General features: G+C 34.2%; 1 protein-coding gene across 1 annotated transcript in view; it reads right to left on the bottom strand.

Moving 5' to 3' along the window:
* The window catches only part of LOC123622903 (ADP-ribose glycohydrolase MACROD2-like), a 1,130,381-nt gene that overhangs the window by 54,225 nt on the left and 1,062,656 nt on the right, over positions 1-13,500 (bottom strand). The window contains exon 9 of the mRNA XM_045529595.1: positions 9,020-9,097. Within this exon, the coding sequence (XP_045385551.1) occupies positions 9,020-9,097 (78 nt within the window). The remainder of the gene's footprint in view (positions 1-9,019; positions 9,098-13,500) is intronic.

The following is a 13,500-nucleotide window of genomic DNA, read 5'->3' as shown; positions in this document are numbered from 1 at the left end:
GAATGGTAGGTGAGATTTTAAAGTATTTTTATTTTTCTAACCTGCATTTTATATATTTTATAACAATTGCATAGTCTATAATTTAATAATTATAATGAAACAATTCACAAAATAGATAAAAATGTGCCCTTAGTGATATCATAGAAGAAAAAATTCTGGCTAAAAGGTGTGTGTGTGTTGTGTGTATCTAACGAAATCCAATTATTAATACTTTTTCTCAGTCTCTACTTGAACTCTAGAAATGCTTGAGAAATACAATTGTTGAGTAACTCTTTTTTATTGAAATATCCCTCTTTTTTGTCATTTGGCCAAATCACATAGCATTCTCTGTGCTCTCTATATACCAACCTAATCATCATTTTGTAAATATGTTACTTCATTTCTTGCCTTTGTACTTATTTAGCCTGTGTTTCTAATGGCTGAAATACCCTCTTTTCTCCTTTCCTACATAGGTAAAATTCTCATCTTTCAAAGCTAAGCCATCAGTTTACCTTTTTTTTTTGTGCAGGATTCTCTGAGTCACTAGGCAGAATTCATAATTTTTCATGTCTTTGCTCACTGAGTTCTTTTGCTCATTCATCTACTTATTATCCTCATCGCATTGTAATACACTTCTACTGGGGTTTGTCTCTTCTACCAGATCATGAACATTGTGAAGAGAGAAATTTTGTTTTATTCGTATTGCCTTTCCTAGCACCTACTAATAGTGAGTGATCAATAAATGTCTATTTAGTTGGCTCCCTATTATATACTCACCAGAATCTGTAAATAGTCACTAAGGACTATAACTTACTTTCTTTTGCATCCTTTAAAGAACAAGGTATGTGCCTTATGCTACTAAGCACTCCATATACTATATTTGTTGCAGAGAACCCTGGAATGGACATAAAAATAACTGAAGGTTTTAGGCAAGTCACAACCTCTTTGGGCTTCAATTTCATCAACTCCTAGGTTCCTATGTCTTCTGGTGTAATTTCCAGGAACACTGATGTTTGTTTATGGAGTGAATGGTATTGAGAGGGAATCTTTACTGTTTATTGAGTGAGCCTCATTCTCTATCACTGCTTATATGGGGAACTAGCCATCACCCCTAATCATTGCACCAGGTCATTGCTGAAACCTTTAACTCATGTGTGATTGGGCTTTTTGTCTGTATGGTGACAGGAAAGAGTAGAGCATCCAGAGAGTAGGAGCAGCCAATCTGTATTCCTTTGTGTCCTCTGGTCCCAGTGCTCCACTTGATAAATTTTTGGAGGAATTCAATCAGCCATGAGAAGATCACAATTCAACAGAGGCACTGCTGATAAGGTGGGACAGCTTGAGGTGGCAATTTAAGGCTGTTGCGATGAATACCAGAAAATTTCAGTGACTTTTATGTCCTGACACTTCACTTTGAGGATAAAAGCCTATTTCAAATCTTTCTTGGAATATTCCTCTCCCCTGCCCTCTAAACTTGTCTCTGCTCCCAATCTATTTCACCTGTGTGCTTTACATATTTGGGCCATCTTTTCTTGAAACAGAAATACATATATTTTTCTCTTTCCCATTTTCCTAAAGTTAAAGTTCATAAAAAATGGGAGAAGAAATGAGGTGCCCAACTTTGAAAATGAGCCAGGATTGGGCATATTGCACAAAGCCAAGGTGTGTGTGAGCTCCTTGCCCTGCACCCAGCCTGCTGTGTGTTAGTGACAACTCTAGGGGACTCCAGCCCATCTGCCTTTCTTCCTAGACATTATTCATTCCATCTTGCTTGCTTGGCCCCATGGGGACAAGCTTTACATTTGTCTCTCCACATTCAGACTAGTTGAATTTCCCCCACTGTCTTCTGCCCTAATCCCTCCTGCAGAGGAAACAAAAGAACACAAAGAATTGCCCAGTTTATGTATATATTTTTCATACAGTGGACTCAACCATCCATACTGATGGGAGGGGACCATTAGAATAGATAATCCAAAAATCCATTCACTTTCTTTAGAAAGAGATCACATGATTGTTTCTTGGAGGCCTTGGTAATTAAGTCTGGCTCAAGCTAATGCTTTAGCTTTAATTAATTTGCATAAAAATTGGTCTAGGGACATCAGTCTGGAATTAAGCATTTTTAGGGGATAAACCTAAACTCACTTGGCAAATGGAGTGTTTTTGAACAATAGCAACAACCATTATAGTTTTATTGCTTGCAAATTATCAGATGCTCAGATTTTCCTAAGAACAAAGACGTTGCTTCTTTGATGCTTGTTTTTAAGAGAGAATCGATAGTGTATCTTTTTGTTAAATTTGCAACTTAATTGCTACTAATGTTCAAAATTCTACAATGTCTAAAAATATCCCAGATTAAGAGCAAGAGTTTAACCTAGACTAGTGTGAATTTTATTATCATCTAGATATCCTTGGTTTTCTCCTAGGGACAATAAACCTAATTTTCCTAATGTAAATTATTTGTAAAATTATTTGTTTCGTAGTTACAAAAGAAATGCAGTTTCCTTATAGGTACACTGAAAAACACATATAAGTATTGAGAATTGTGGATAATTTTACAACGAAAGCATGGCTACTTTTAATATTGCGAATTGCCATCTTTCTCTTGTATATATGTGTGTGCATACATATAGTATATATACATATACGTGCATACGTGTGTCTATGTATGAGTATATATACATGCATATTGACTTCTGTGTGTATATGTATATATGTGTCTGTATATACACACATATGAACATATCTTAATATATTCTGGGATCAAAATATATTTACACTTTGATTCCTGCTTCTTTGTTCCATGTTTTAATAAGCATCAGCCACTGTCATTACAATTAGTTCATAAATCTTATTTTGAAAAGATGCATGATATTAAATGTTATAGATGAACTTTCAGGTGTTTTCAATTTTTTTTTTTTTTGCCATTAAACAAAATAGTGCAATGAACATTTTAGTGAAGAAATATCTCCATACTCTGAGTGGGTATTACTTTAGGATAAATCCCTTAAGCATAATTTTTCCATCAAAGTATGTACATTTTACCTTTTATGAGGTTTTGCCAAAAGTGCTGATGAGAAGGTTGTGCCCTTCAGTCTTCCACCAATACTGTGTGATTGTGTTTGGAAACCCTATTCCCACTAATTTTGTGTATTTTCAATTCTACTTAAACTTATCTGATATTCTAAAAGAGAAGCTACTGCACTGCTACTTTATTTGCATTTCTCTAAATAATGAGAACAGTGTATCCTTCATATTTATATAATCTGTATTTTTTCTTTTTGTGAATGATAATTGAGTCCTTTGACCATTTCCTCAAGTTGTTAATTTTTTTGTCTTATTGATTCATGAAGGCTTTTTTTCAAATAAGAAAATTAGCTCTTTGTCATTGATGTGAAAATATTTTTCCCACTAGTTTTTCTTTAGAATTTGATTATAACCTTTTATTGTGTCAAAATTTATATATTCTAATTTAGTCATTTTCCTCTTTCATGATAATGCTGACATGCATACACTATATTACAGATGTATACATGTGTTTATATTCTATAACACGTATGCATACAATCATGTGTCTGCAAGTATGTATTTATAGTTCAGAAAGTAGTACTTTTTTTTAAAAAAAAAAAAAAACCCTTTCATTTTATTTTTAGAAAGACATTATTTTTTGGAGCAGTTTTGGGTTCACAGCAAAATTGAGAGGAGGTACAGGGATGGTCCCCTATAACCCCTACCCAAGTCCATAACTTACATTAGGGTTCACTCTTGGGGCTGTACATCCTCTGGGTTTAGACAAATGTATAATGACATGAATCCCCCACTGAGTGTCATACAGAATATTTTCACTGCCCTAAAAATCCTCTGTGTTCCTCCTGTTTATCCCTTCATCCCACCTCAACCCCTGGCAACCACTAATATTTTCACTGTCTCCATAGTTTTGCCTTTTTCGGAATTTCATATCATTGCAATCATACAGTTGGTAGCCTTTCCAGATTGGCTTTTTTGCACTTAGTCATATGCATTTAAGTTTCCTACGTGTCTTTTCATAGCTTGATAGTTCATTTCCTTTTAGTGCCGAATAATAACCTTTGGTTCTTTTACTCTAGTATTTTTATAGCTTCATTTTTATGTTTCATCTTTGCTCCTTCTGGAATTCATGTTGATGTAAAGAATGAGGTTGGGATTCAGCTTATTTTTCCAAATGGCCAACTAGTTGTCTTAATGCCATTTATTGAGTCATCTGTCAGCCAGAAATGTCAGCTGGAATAGGTACTGAAATCCCAGATCTACTGGGGTCTATTTCTAAACTCTTCAGTCTGTTTCATTGATCAGCCTGTCTGTTCCTATAGCACAAGTATGCTGTTAATCACATTTTTCAAACATTCCATGTCATTTTTAGTCTATTTGTTCTGTCATTGACTGATAATATTGTATCTGTGAACTTCCGATTGCATTTCCAATGGGTTTTTATTTGTATTGTACCCTGCCATGCCATCTGACATGTAAAGATCCATCACTATTACATTTAATCAGGGATTTACATTTTTATCAATATAAAGTGACCAACTCTTTCTCACTTAAGACACTTTTTTGACTGGAGAGATTCTAAAGTAGTTTTTCACGGCTTTTTTTTTTTTTCTTTTTTTGACGTTCGCTTCCCAAATGCATCCTTCTCTAAATTTATATTTGTAAATCTTTACAATTTTATTGAATTTAACTCAATCACAGTGGGTTTTACACTTACTAAAGTAATCTAATTACACTTCTTGTCATAACTATTTGCTTGTGTTTCTGTCATCTTATTTGGTACGTTGTGCTTTTGTTACGCTGTTAGCTTTTTAAAAATTATTGCATTGCTGAATACACTCTCATGTTTAATATAATCTTTTCAGGAAATCTAGAAAGTCAGATCTCTTCCTTTAATTCCACTGTGATTTAATTTTATTTGTGATTATTACACAGTTTTTCGAAGACATTCTGAAAGCTAACTTACATCGACAGGATCCATAACACAATAGGATTTTTAGTCTTTGAGTTGTCTTTATGGAAGTCAGCCTTATGTGCAACTCTCCTGCTTCGCCATAACCTTGTTTATAACCCCTGTCACTGGTACTTCCTCGTGTTCCTCCTTCCTTACTTCCTTTCTTCATTTTCTCCCGTTTTCGTTCTTTCTTTTTTAACCATTTTATAAAATTGCAACATACGTATAGGAAAGCATACTAAAATACAGAAATCAATGAAATAATCATAAGCAAAGACAAAAGCTATGTATTTTTATAGTTACCATCCATCCTGGAAGCCCCCTTTGGGGCCCCTCCCTGGCAGCTCCTCCTCCTTAATCACTGAAGTTCGATCAACACCCTGTCATAGGAATCACTACCTAGATTTTCTTTATTGTTTTCCCAGCTAAACATTAATTATTTTTCCTGCTTTTTAATCTTGATGTGAGTGAAATTATACAATATATATGCTTTCACACCTTCTTTAACATTACAATTATGAGATTCATCCATGTTTCTGCATGTGACTGTAGCTTGTAGTTTCTGACAAAGACATTTGCTTCATTGTTTGTTCTTTTGTAAATAATTTGCCATTTCTCTGATCATTTTTGAGGCTTTTCTCTTGATTGCTGGTGTTGACCAAGTTGATTATGATAAGCTTAGGTATAATTTTCTTTATGTTTCTTGTGCTTGAGGGTTATAAAACTCAGATATGTGGGTTGATAATTTCATTAAATTAGTAAAAATTTTTTAGGCATTTTTACTTCAAATATTGTTTCTCTCCTCCTCATACTCACTGTCAGAGATTTCAACTCATCCTGAAGCTGTACTGGGGAGGACAAGAACAGCACTGAATCTACTGCCTGTTTGGCTCCACTACTGAGGCAAAAACATTCTGAGTTTTCCATGAATTTTCAGGTTTTCCAGTCTGGCTGGTGGGAACAGGGGCTCCTTCCAGCCTTGTGTAAGCTCCAGGTGTTATTCTCTCAGATCTTTTAGTGTTCTTACCCAGTCTTGGGTCGTTTCCTCTCACGGATAAACTGATCAATACTCAACTGAAGACTTGAGGGGTTTTTCAGAACGTTCCTTCTGTGGAGCTCTTCTCCTCTTCAGAATTCTGCCTGGCAAACTCTAGCTACCCTGGCCTCCTGGGACTCTCAGCTCTAGCTCCTCAATTTGGAGAGTCCACTGGACTCTGCCTGGGTTCCTCCTCTCTGCGCCATGGCCTGGAAGCTCTTTGCAGGCAGTCAATCACAGGGCTCACCTCATTTCCTGCCTCTCAGGGATCACTCAGACTTACCAAATTTCAAAACTAATTGGTATGTTTACTGTCCATGTTAACATAAAAACATAAAAACACTTGGATTTAATTTATCTCATCCCAATAAATGCCATTATTATGGTATACTTTAACATTATGTGTATCTTAACTCCCATGAGACATTATAGCATCAATATTCAGTTAGACTTACCTAATAATTACCATTTACCTTGTTCTTAACTTCTTCCTTTATCTTTGACCTTCTATCTGGGATTAATATTTTTCTATAGAACAACAGAATTCTGTGGTGATGAACTTTTTTCTTTTTCTGGTGGTGCCTTTTTTTTTTTTTTTTTTTTTTGGTCCAAAATTTCCTTAATTAATCTTTTCTTTTGAACCATAATTTTCCCCTGGGTTTAGAATTACTGATCCACAGCTATTTTGTTGTATTGTCTTTTTATTTCCATTACATCTACTGAAAAATTACTTATCAGTCCAAGTGTTTAAAGATTGCTTTTTTAGATATTCTGTTTACCTTTGGCTTTTAACAGTTTTACTGTGAGGGGCCTTGTTGTGGATTTATTTTTATTCATTCTTCTTGGAGTTCAAAGGCTTTTTGGAACATTTTGCTTCCTGTCCTTCATCAATGTAGGCATTTTTTACCATAATTTCTTCAAATATTGCTTCTGTCCAATTCTTTCTGTCTTTCCTATCTGGGACTCCAATTACTTTGTGATAGACTTTGTAATTAGATCCTCAATATCTTTTCTCTTTCCTTAGTGTTTGCCATCCCTTTGTCCCCAACTGTTTATATTTTGCATATATTCTTTTAGTTCACAATTCTTTAACCTGTGTCTAGTATGTTGTTAAACCATAAATCCATTCACTGAATTCGTAACTTCAGTATAGCATCTTTTACTTCTAGACTTTCTTTCCTTTAAATTTTTTTGTTTTGAATTTCCAGTTCTCAGCTAAATTTTCAATCTTATCTTTATCCCTTTGTACATATTCAGCATAATTATTTTATACTTTGTATTTATAACTCTAATATTTTCAGCTCATATGAGCTTGCTTCTCTTGTCTGTTTTGTTTTTCATGTCACCTTGTTGCCTCATTTTTTTCTGGCTATTTTTTGTACTTGTATGCTGCAGATTATATTTTGCAAATTACTTATATAAATATTTTGAAGCCTACAGCACTCCTTTTTGTCTCTAGAAATATTTTACATTTATTTTCTTAGGTGCCTGGGGGGACTAGCAATCTGGGCTGGTCTTAATTTAATTTAGAAATTGAGGTGATTCAAAGCTGGGTGTTGCTCTTTCAGGAGGCTGATCTGCTGCTGGTTCATTTTTCCTGCTAGGCTACATATCTTTAGGGTTTCAACACAAAAGCACAGGGGATTTATCAGGGTATCTTGCCTTTTTTAAAAATGGGACTCCAGATACTTTTTGTGGAATCAGCATATGCCATAAAATGAAAATAGGTTCAAATTCTGTGCTCCCATATTGGAGATTCATCTTCTCCCAGAACTTAGCTTGACAATTCTTCACTATCTTATTAGCTCACTGATACCTTTAAACAGCTTCTCTCTTTTTCTTTCTCCGTAAATACTGTATAATAATATGTAATATATAATATGATATATAATATAAATATGTGTAATATATAATATAAATATATATTTTTTGTCTAATTGTCTTCAGTGAGAGAAATGCCTTAAATTTAGACTTTTGTTATAGAAAGCAGGTCTCTCCTTTCACTTGCTCACTTATAAATAACAAATACTATAAATTTCAAAGTTCAGAACACATTTAGGTAAGATATTTTGATACTAATTTTGAATTATTTCAAAATTATTTTATTATTTCAACATTTCCATACATTCAATTAGTCCCTTCCGACTGTACCTTTCTCAGTCTTGAATTTTGCCTTCCTTTTTTATATTTATTATTTTTGCTCAGGCTTTCTGTTAGTTCATTAATAAAGGATACTCAAGTGGTATATTTTCTTAATCCTTGCATTCCTGAGAAAGTATTACTGTTAACTTCGTGCATGAATAATAACTTCACTAAATACAGAAACTGTGTCTTTTAGAGCTCTCGAAATGTTATTCTATTTTCTTCTAGTGTTTAGAGTTGTGAAAGAAGGCAGCTAAGGCTAATCTGATTTTGGTGATTTTGCTTCTAACCTGATTTTGACTTTCTTACATGCTTAAAAAGCCTTTCTTTACCACTTATCTTCAAATAGTCCATGAGGCTACATAGGTGTCTGTTCTCATTTGAGTTCCCGTTATCTTTGCCTATAGCTGTAATGTGTATCTCATGTTTTGAGCTGGGAACTGGTTTGCATTAGGGAAACTTTTTTTTTTTTCTGTTATTTTCCTAAAGATTGCTTCATTTGTTTGTTCTATTGTCTCTTCTTGGTATTCTAAGGATATGTCGATTTAATCTCCTGGACTTAATCTTCATATTCTCCAATGAGAACACTTGTTCTAATCGTTATCACACATTCATTTCAGTAGTTGCAAACCCACTGCTTATAGAATTCAGGCATGAAACAATAAACAAAGTAAATCAAGCCAGGCTTTACAAAAATGAGTGATGAGGATTGTGGAGATCAAAAGCCCCATCTAAGGAGGGCAGCTACCAATCCATTGGTATTCAGTGCTAATAAAATATTATCAAAATTCTACTTTTTTCCCAGGAAAAACTGAAATCTGTTTTTTTAAACATGTATTCCCCAGCAGGGGGTGGGGAAACTAATAAAGGATTTTACAACTTACCATTGGAATGATCTTGGTCACACACAGAATGATCTGTTACTTCATTGTCTTTTGTAATATTGTCATCCTTTGCAGAATCTGCCAGCAAATAAGCAAAACCTGTAGTCAGCATTTTTAACTAGGAAATAGAGCAGCTTCCAATGCTAACGACAGATTTATGTTTGCGGGAAACAGAGTTCATTATTTTTTTTAATAACCATTCAAATACTTTAATATTTTCATTAATAAATAAGCTTTTCTTTTACAGTGCTGCATAGGATATCTGCACAAAACTTACAAAGGTAGAGAAGTAGTTGGGACTTTGCAACACAGAAGAAAATATAAGCAGTCTTTATGCATTGGTGAAAGTCTTAGAATTACAGGAAAGGATATGAAAGGAAGGCAAAATAAAGAAGATTAAAGGAACATCTAATTTTAATGTTCTTAATACTTTCATTACTATGGTGGTTCACATATGGGAGTCTCAAACTGTTGAAAAAGTCAGATATAGAGTCTTGAAATCCAGAGGTAATTAAGTTCATCTTCCTCAGGAACCGTACCAGCGGAATAACAGCAATGAGGGAACGCAGACCTTCTGTTCTGTGCAATGTCATTTCCTCCCTTGCATAGCACATTTAAATGTGAAATCAGCATACATTCATCTGTTTTTATTATAGGATATACTTTACAGGAAATAACATGGCTAAAAGGATTCTGTGACTATGGACTACTGCAAAGCTAGAAAGGGCCAGCTTTGAACATTTGAGGCCCCCCTGGAGGCTCTCTAAAAAAAAACATCACATAAGAGCCTGTGATTGGACCAGCAGGAAGACAGAAAATAGGTCTTTCATTCATTTTAAAAATATTTATTAAGAGCCAAGTATATGCCAGACAGTGTTCTTGATGCTGGGGAGCCAATAGGAAAGTAAGTACCAAATCTCTGCCCTCGTGGAGTTCACATCTAGTAAATATTTTTCATGTAGATAAAAGAGGAAGTAATCTGAAGGTATCTAAAAGGCCATGAGCTCATCTAGTAAGCATGTGGCTGTGGAGAAAGCTGGGATGGTAGACCAACACTTTTGTTACTCACAAAGGGGTTCTCTACTGAGTTTGTATCTCTCAGTTGAGTTTTGACTCCCTAACAGTCTAAAATACATCATTCTTTCTTTGTTTCCCTCTCCCTCCTCTTTCTCTCTCTCTCTCCCCCTTTGAAAACTGGGAGATAGCTTTGGACAATGTGGTTTGGAATATTATGAGAAAGTTTGTTTCTTGAACCTGCCACAAGCAACATTTGATGGACATGTGAGAAACCTGGGTAGTTAACATATGATTCAGATTTAATAACCAGTGAAGCAAGTATACACCCGAAGTATGTGGTTTTAATTAACTGCAAATAATTCCCCCAAGGCAAATGTTTAATTATCTGCACTGCTTCTTATTTCTTTCTGAGACTGACAATAAGTCTAAAAGTCCAAATTTGGAAGCAAAACTGAGCCACAGACACATTTTCCAAACTGTTATCTCACTCATGTCAAATTGTTTTAAAGCAATTCCCATTAAAATATGCCCTTTTAATTTTGGAGGTAAGATATGTGGATTGCGAAAAAAAAAATTCTTTTAATACTTCTTTCTACATTAACACTGAAAATAAACAATGACTGGAAAAGGTACTATCTGAATCAGGCTAAATTTTAAATTCGATAGTGTTTCAGTTTTACTTGTTTATAAAACATGGTATTGGTATTATTCCATACTCAGTCGTGTGCAATAGTCATTTCTCTCAACATTAAAGTTTTAGGATTATTCTAGATTTTGCATGTAGTTAAAATTTATTCATTATTACATTGAACAATAATTCATTATTCTTATTTACATAAACATCATGCTTCTATACTAAATATTACATAAGAAATATCTTTTAAAACTTTATTTACATTGAGTTTGCAAATTTATGATCTAATGATTCACGTAAGATGTGTGAAAGCATTTAAGAATTTAATCACTGGATTATACCTGTTTTGCCACTAAATCTGTATCATTACGAAGTACATTGCCTCTTTCATTTCAATTTTCTTGGAGAGTTGCTTTAATGGTAAAGGCACCTTCTGTATAATCTTTTTCTATAATGCATTTCATGGAATCTAAGAATCATCAATTGTTATTTGCACTATTATTTTATATAGGATTAGAAAAAAATGTTGCCAGATGAACAATAACACATAAATTTTTCTAAGATGTGTTCCGATTTTAGAAATAAAGTATATGAAATAATATGCATCTTAGAAATGGGCCACTTTAATATAGTCTGTGTACACAAATATATATGCCTTTATGTGATACAAGGATTTTATATCAAATATGACCCATCACCAAACCCACAAGCTGACTCCGTCGTATGTGTGATCCCCTTCTCCAGAAATGGTTCTATTTCTACGCATATCGATAAAGTAGGAAGAAATGTACTATATAAGCTCATGACAACATTGATAAATAACCAGGTAACAAGTAGCTATGGAAGATTGTTTCCACTGAAGTTACTCTATTACTAGGGCTATCTGAATTTCCAGTCTCAAACTTTAGCAAGGCTGGATTCGATCCTGTATGTTTTAAATTGTAAGTCTCCTATTACATCATGCTTATTGGTTGTTGAAGTTTGAAACAGCAGTGCAGTTTTCTGCTCAGGGAGGTGATGAAAGCTGCACTGTATGTGCATATGAAATCGTTATTCATGATGAGAGAGAGCAAAAATACATCTAGTTGTTACGGTCTGAATATTTGTGTCCCCTTAAAATTCATATGCTGAAATTCTAACCCCCAAGGTGATAGCATTAGGAAGTGGGGCCTTTGGAAGGTGATTGGGTCATGAAAGTGGGCCCTCATGATTGGGAAGTAGTGCCTTTATAAAAAGGGCCCCGGAGAACCCCTTTGCCCTTTCTACCATGTGAGGACACAGCTAGAAGCACCATCTATGAACCAGAAAGTGAGCCCTCACCAGACACCAAAGCTGCTGCTGCTGCCTTGATCTTGGACTTCGCAGCCTCCAGAACTGTGAGAAATAAATTTCTATTGTTTATAGGCCACTCAGTTTACGGTATTTTCTTTTACCAGCCTAAACGGGCTATGATGCCAGTGTGTGTGTGTGTGTGTGTGTGTGTGTGTGTGTGTGTGTGTGTATATGGTCACTAAAAGAGCTTGATATTTCAATGTAACTTCTATAAACTACAATGAAAATTGTAGTTGCATATTGGATTCGCATTTTATTTAATTCTAAAAATTATCATTTGGTAATGTTCAAAAAATGTAAAACAGTTATTACCTAATTCTGAGTTTCAGTCACTGTTATTTTAATACCAGAGAACTGGAATTAAAATTATATTCAGATTCTGACTTTCAAATTCTTTAAGGTCGATGTCATATTTAAAGAATTTTTTCAAATGCAAATATTAAATCAAATATTCAAGCCAAAGGTCTATAGATAGATGTGCTTTTAAGATTAACAAGAATAAAAAAGAAACACTTTTATAAATGAAAGAAAACTCATTTAGAAAGTTGAAAAAAGCTTTAAAGAAATATTTAAATAGATTACAATGAAATGAAAAACCCATAAAACAGAAATCTCAAAAAAGTAGGTCACCTTTAATGCAGTTAATTACAGGTATCTACACGGACTCTAGTACAGGTGTGGATTTAAGCTGTGATGACAAATGATGAAACTATTGAATTTTTAATAAAAAATATCCAAACGTTAAATCACAATAAATATCTTTCTGAGACATCTCCTTAGAACAAAAGTTCTTAACCCTAGGATATCCCTGATATTCTAGGAATCTGCAAATGCTTTTGAACCAAAGTTCTTAACCCTAGGAGACTGGGTATACTCTAGGGGTCTTCAAACATTGGAAAAAAATGTGCGTATATATTCATATTTTTCTTTGCAGGGGGAGATAGCTTCCATCATACTCTCATTAGGGATCCATGACCCCACCAAGGTTAACAATAACTATAAAAATTTATGTCTCAATGTCTGTGACACTGTCATTCTACAAAAGATTTTTCCAGACTATTTTTGAGGAATTAGCTGCTGAGCTTTGATGCATGAATTTCATCAATGATGGTAAATCTTGAATTATTAAGGAAGATTTGTCTTGAGGAAATAGCCAACAAATAGAGGGATTTGTTAAATAAATGAGAAGGAAAGTTAAGCTGGCAAAAACATTGTGCACCAAAATTAGAGGTGAATATAAAGTATAAAACCAAATGGATGATTAATTATCTTGGAAGGTAGTTTTAAGCCAGGAGGTCCACAAAATGCATCTAGTAAGAGAGGTAGCCTCTGACTAGTATCTGGGGTGGCAACAGGAGGTCACTTTGGAGTAAAAGTTCTAATGGGTCTGAACAAAATAAATGATGTACACAAAGACCTACACATCAAATATTCTTCCTCTGTAATGTGTAAATATCTGCACATGAGTACCAGAGCTCCATGCAAAAGTTGCATAGAA

The sequence above is a fragment of the Lemur catta genome, chromosome 17, assembly GCF_020740605.2.
Source record: "Lemur catta isolate mLemCat1 chromosome 17, mLemCat1.pri, whole genome shotgun sequence".
NCBI lineage: Eukaryota > Metazoa > Chordata > Mammalia > Primates > Lemuridae > Lemur > Lemur catta.
This window is presented reverse-complemented; position numbering and strand designations above follow the sequence as displayed.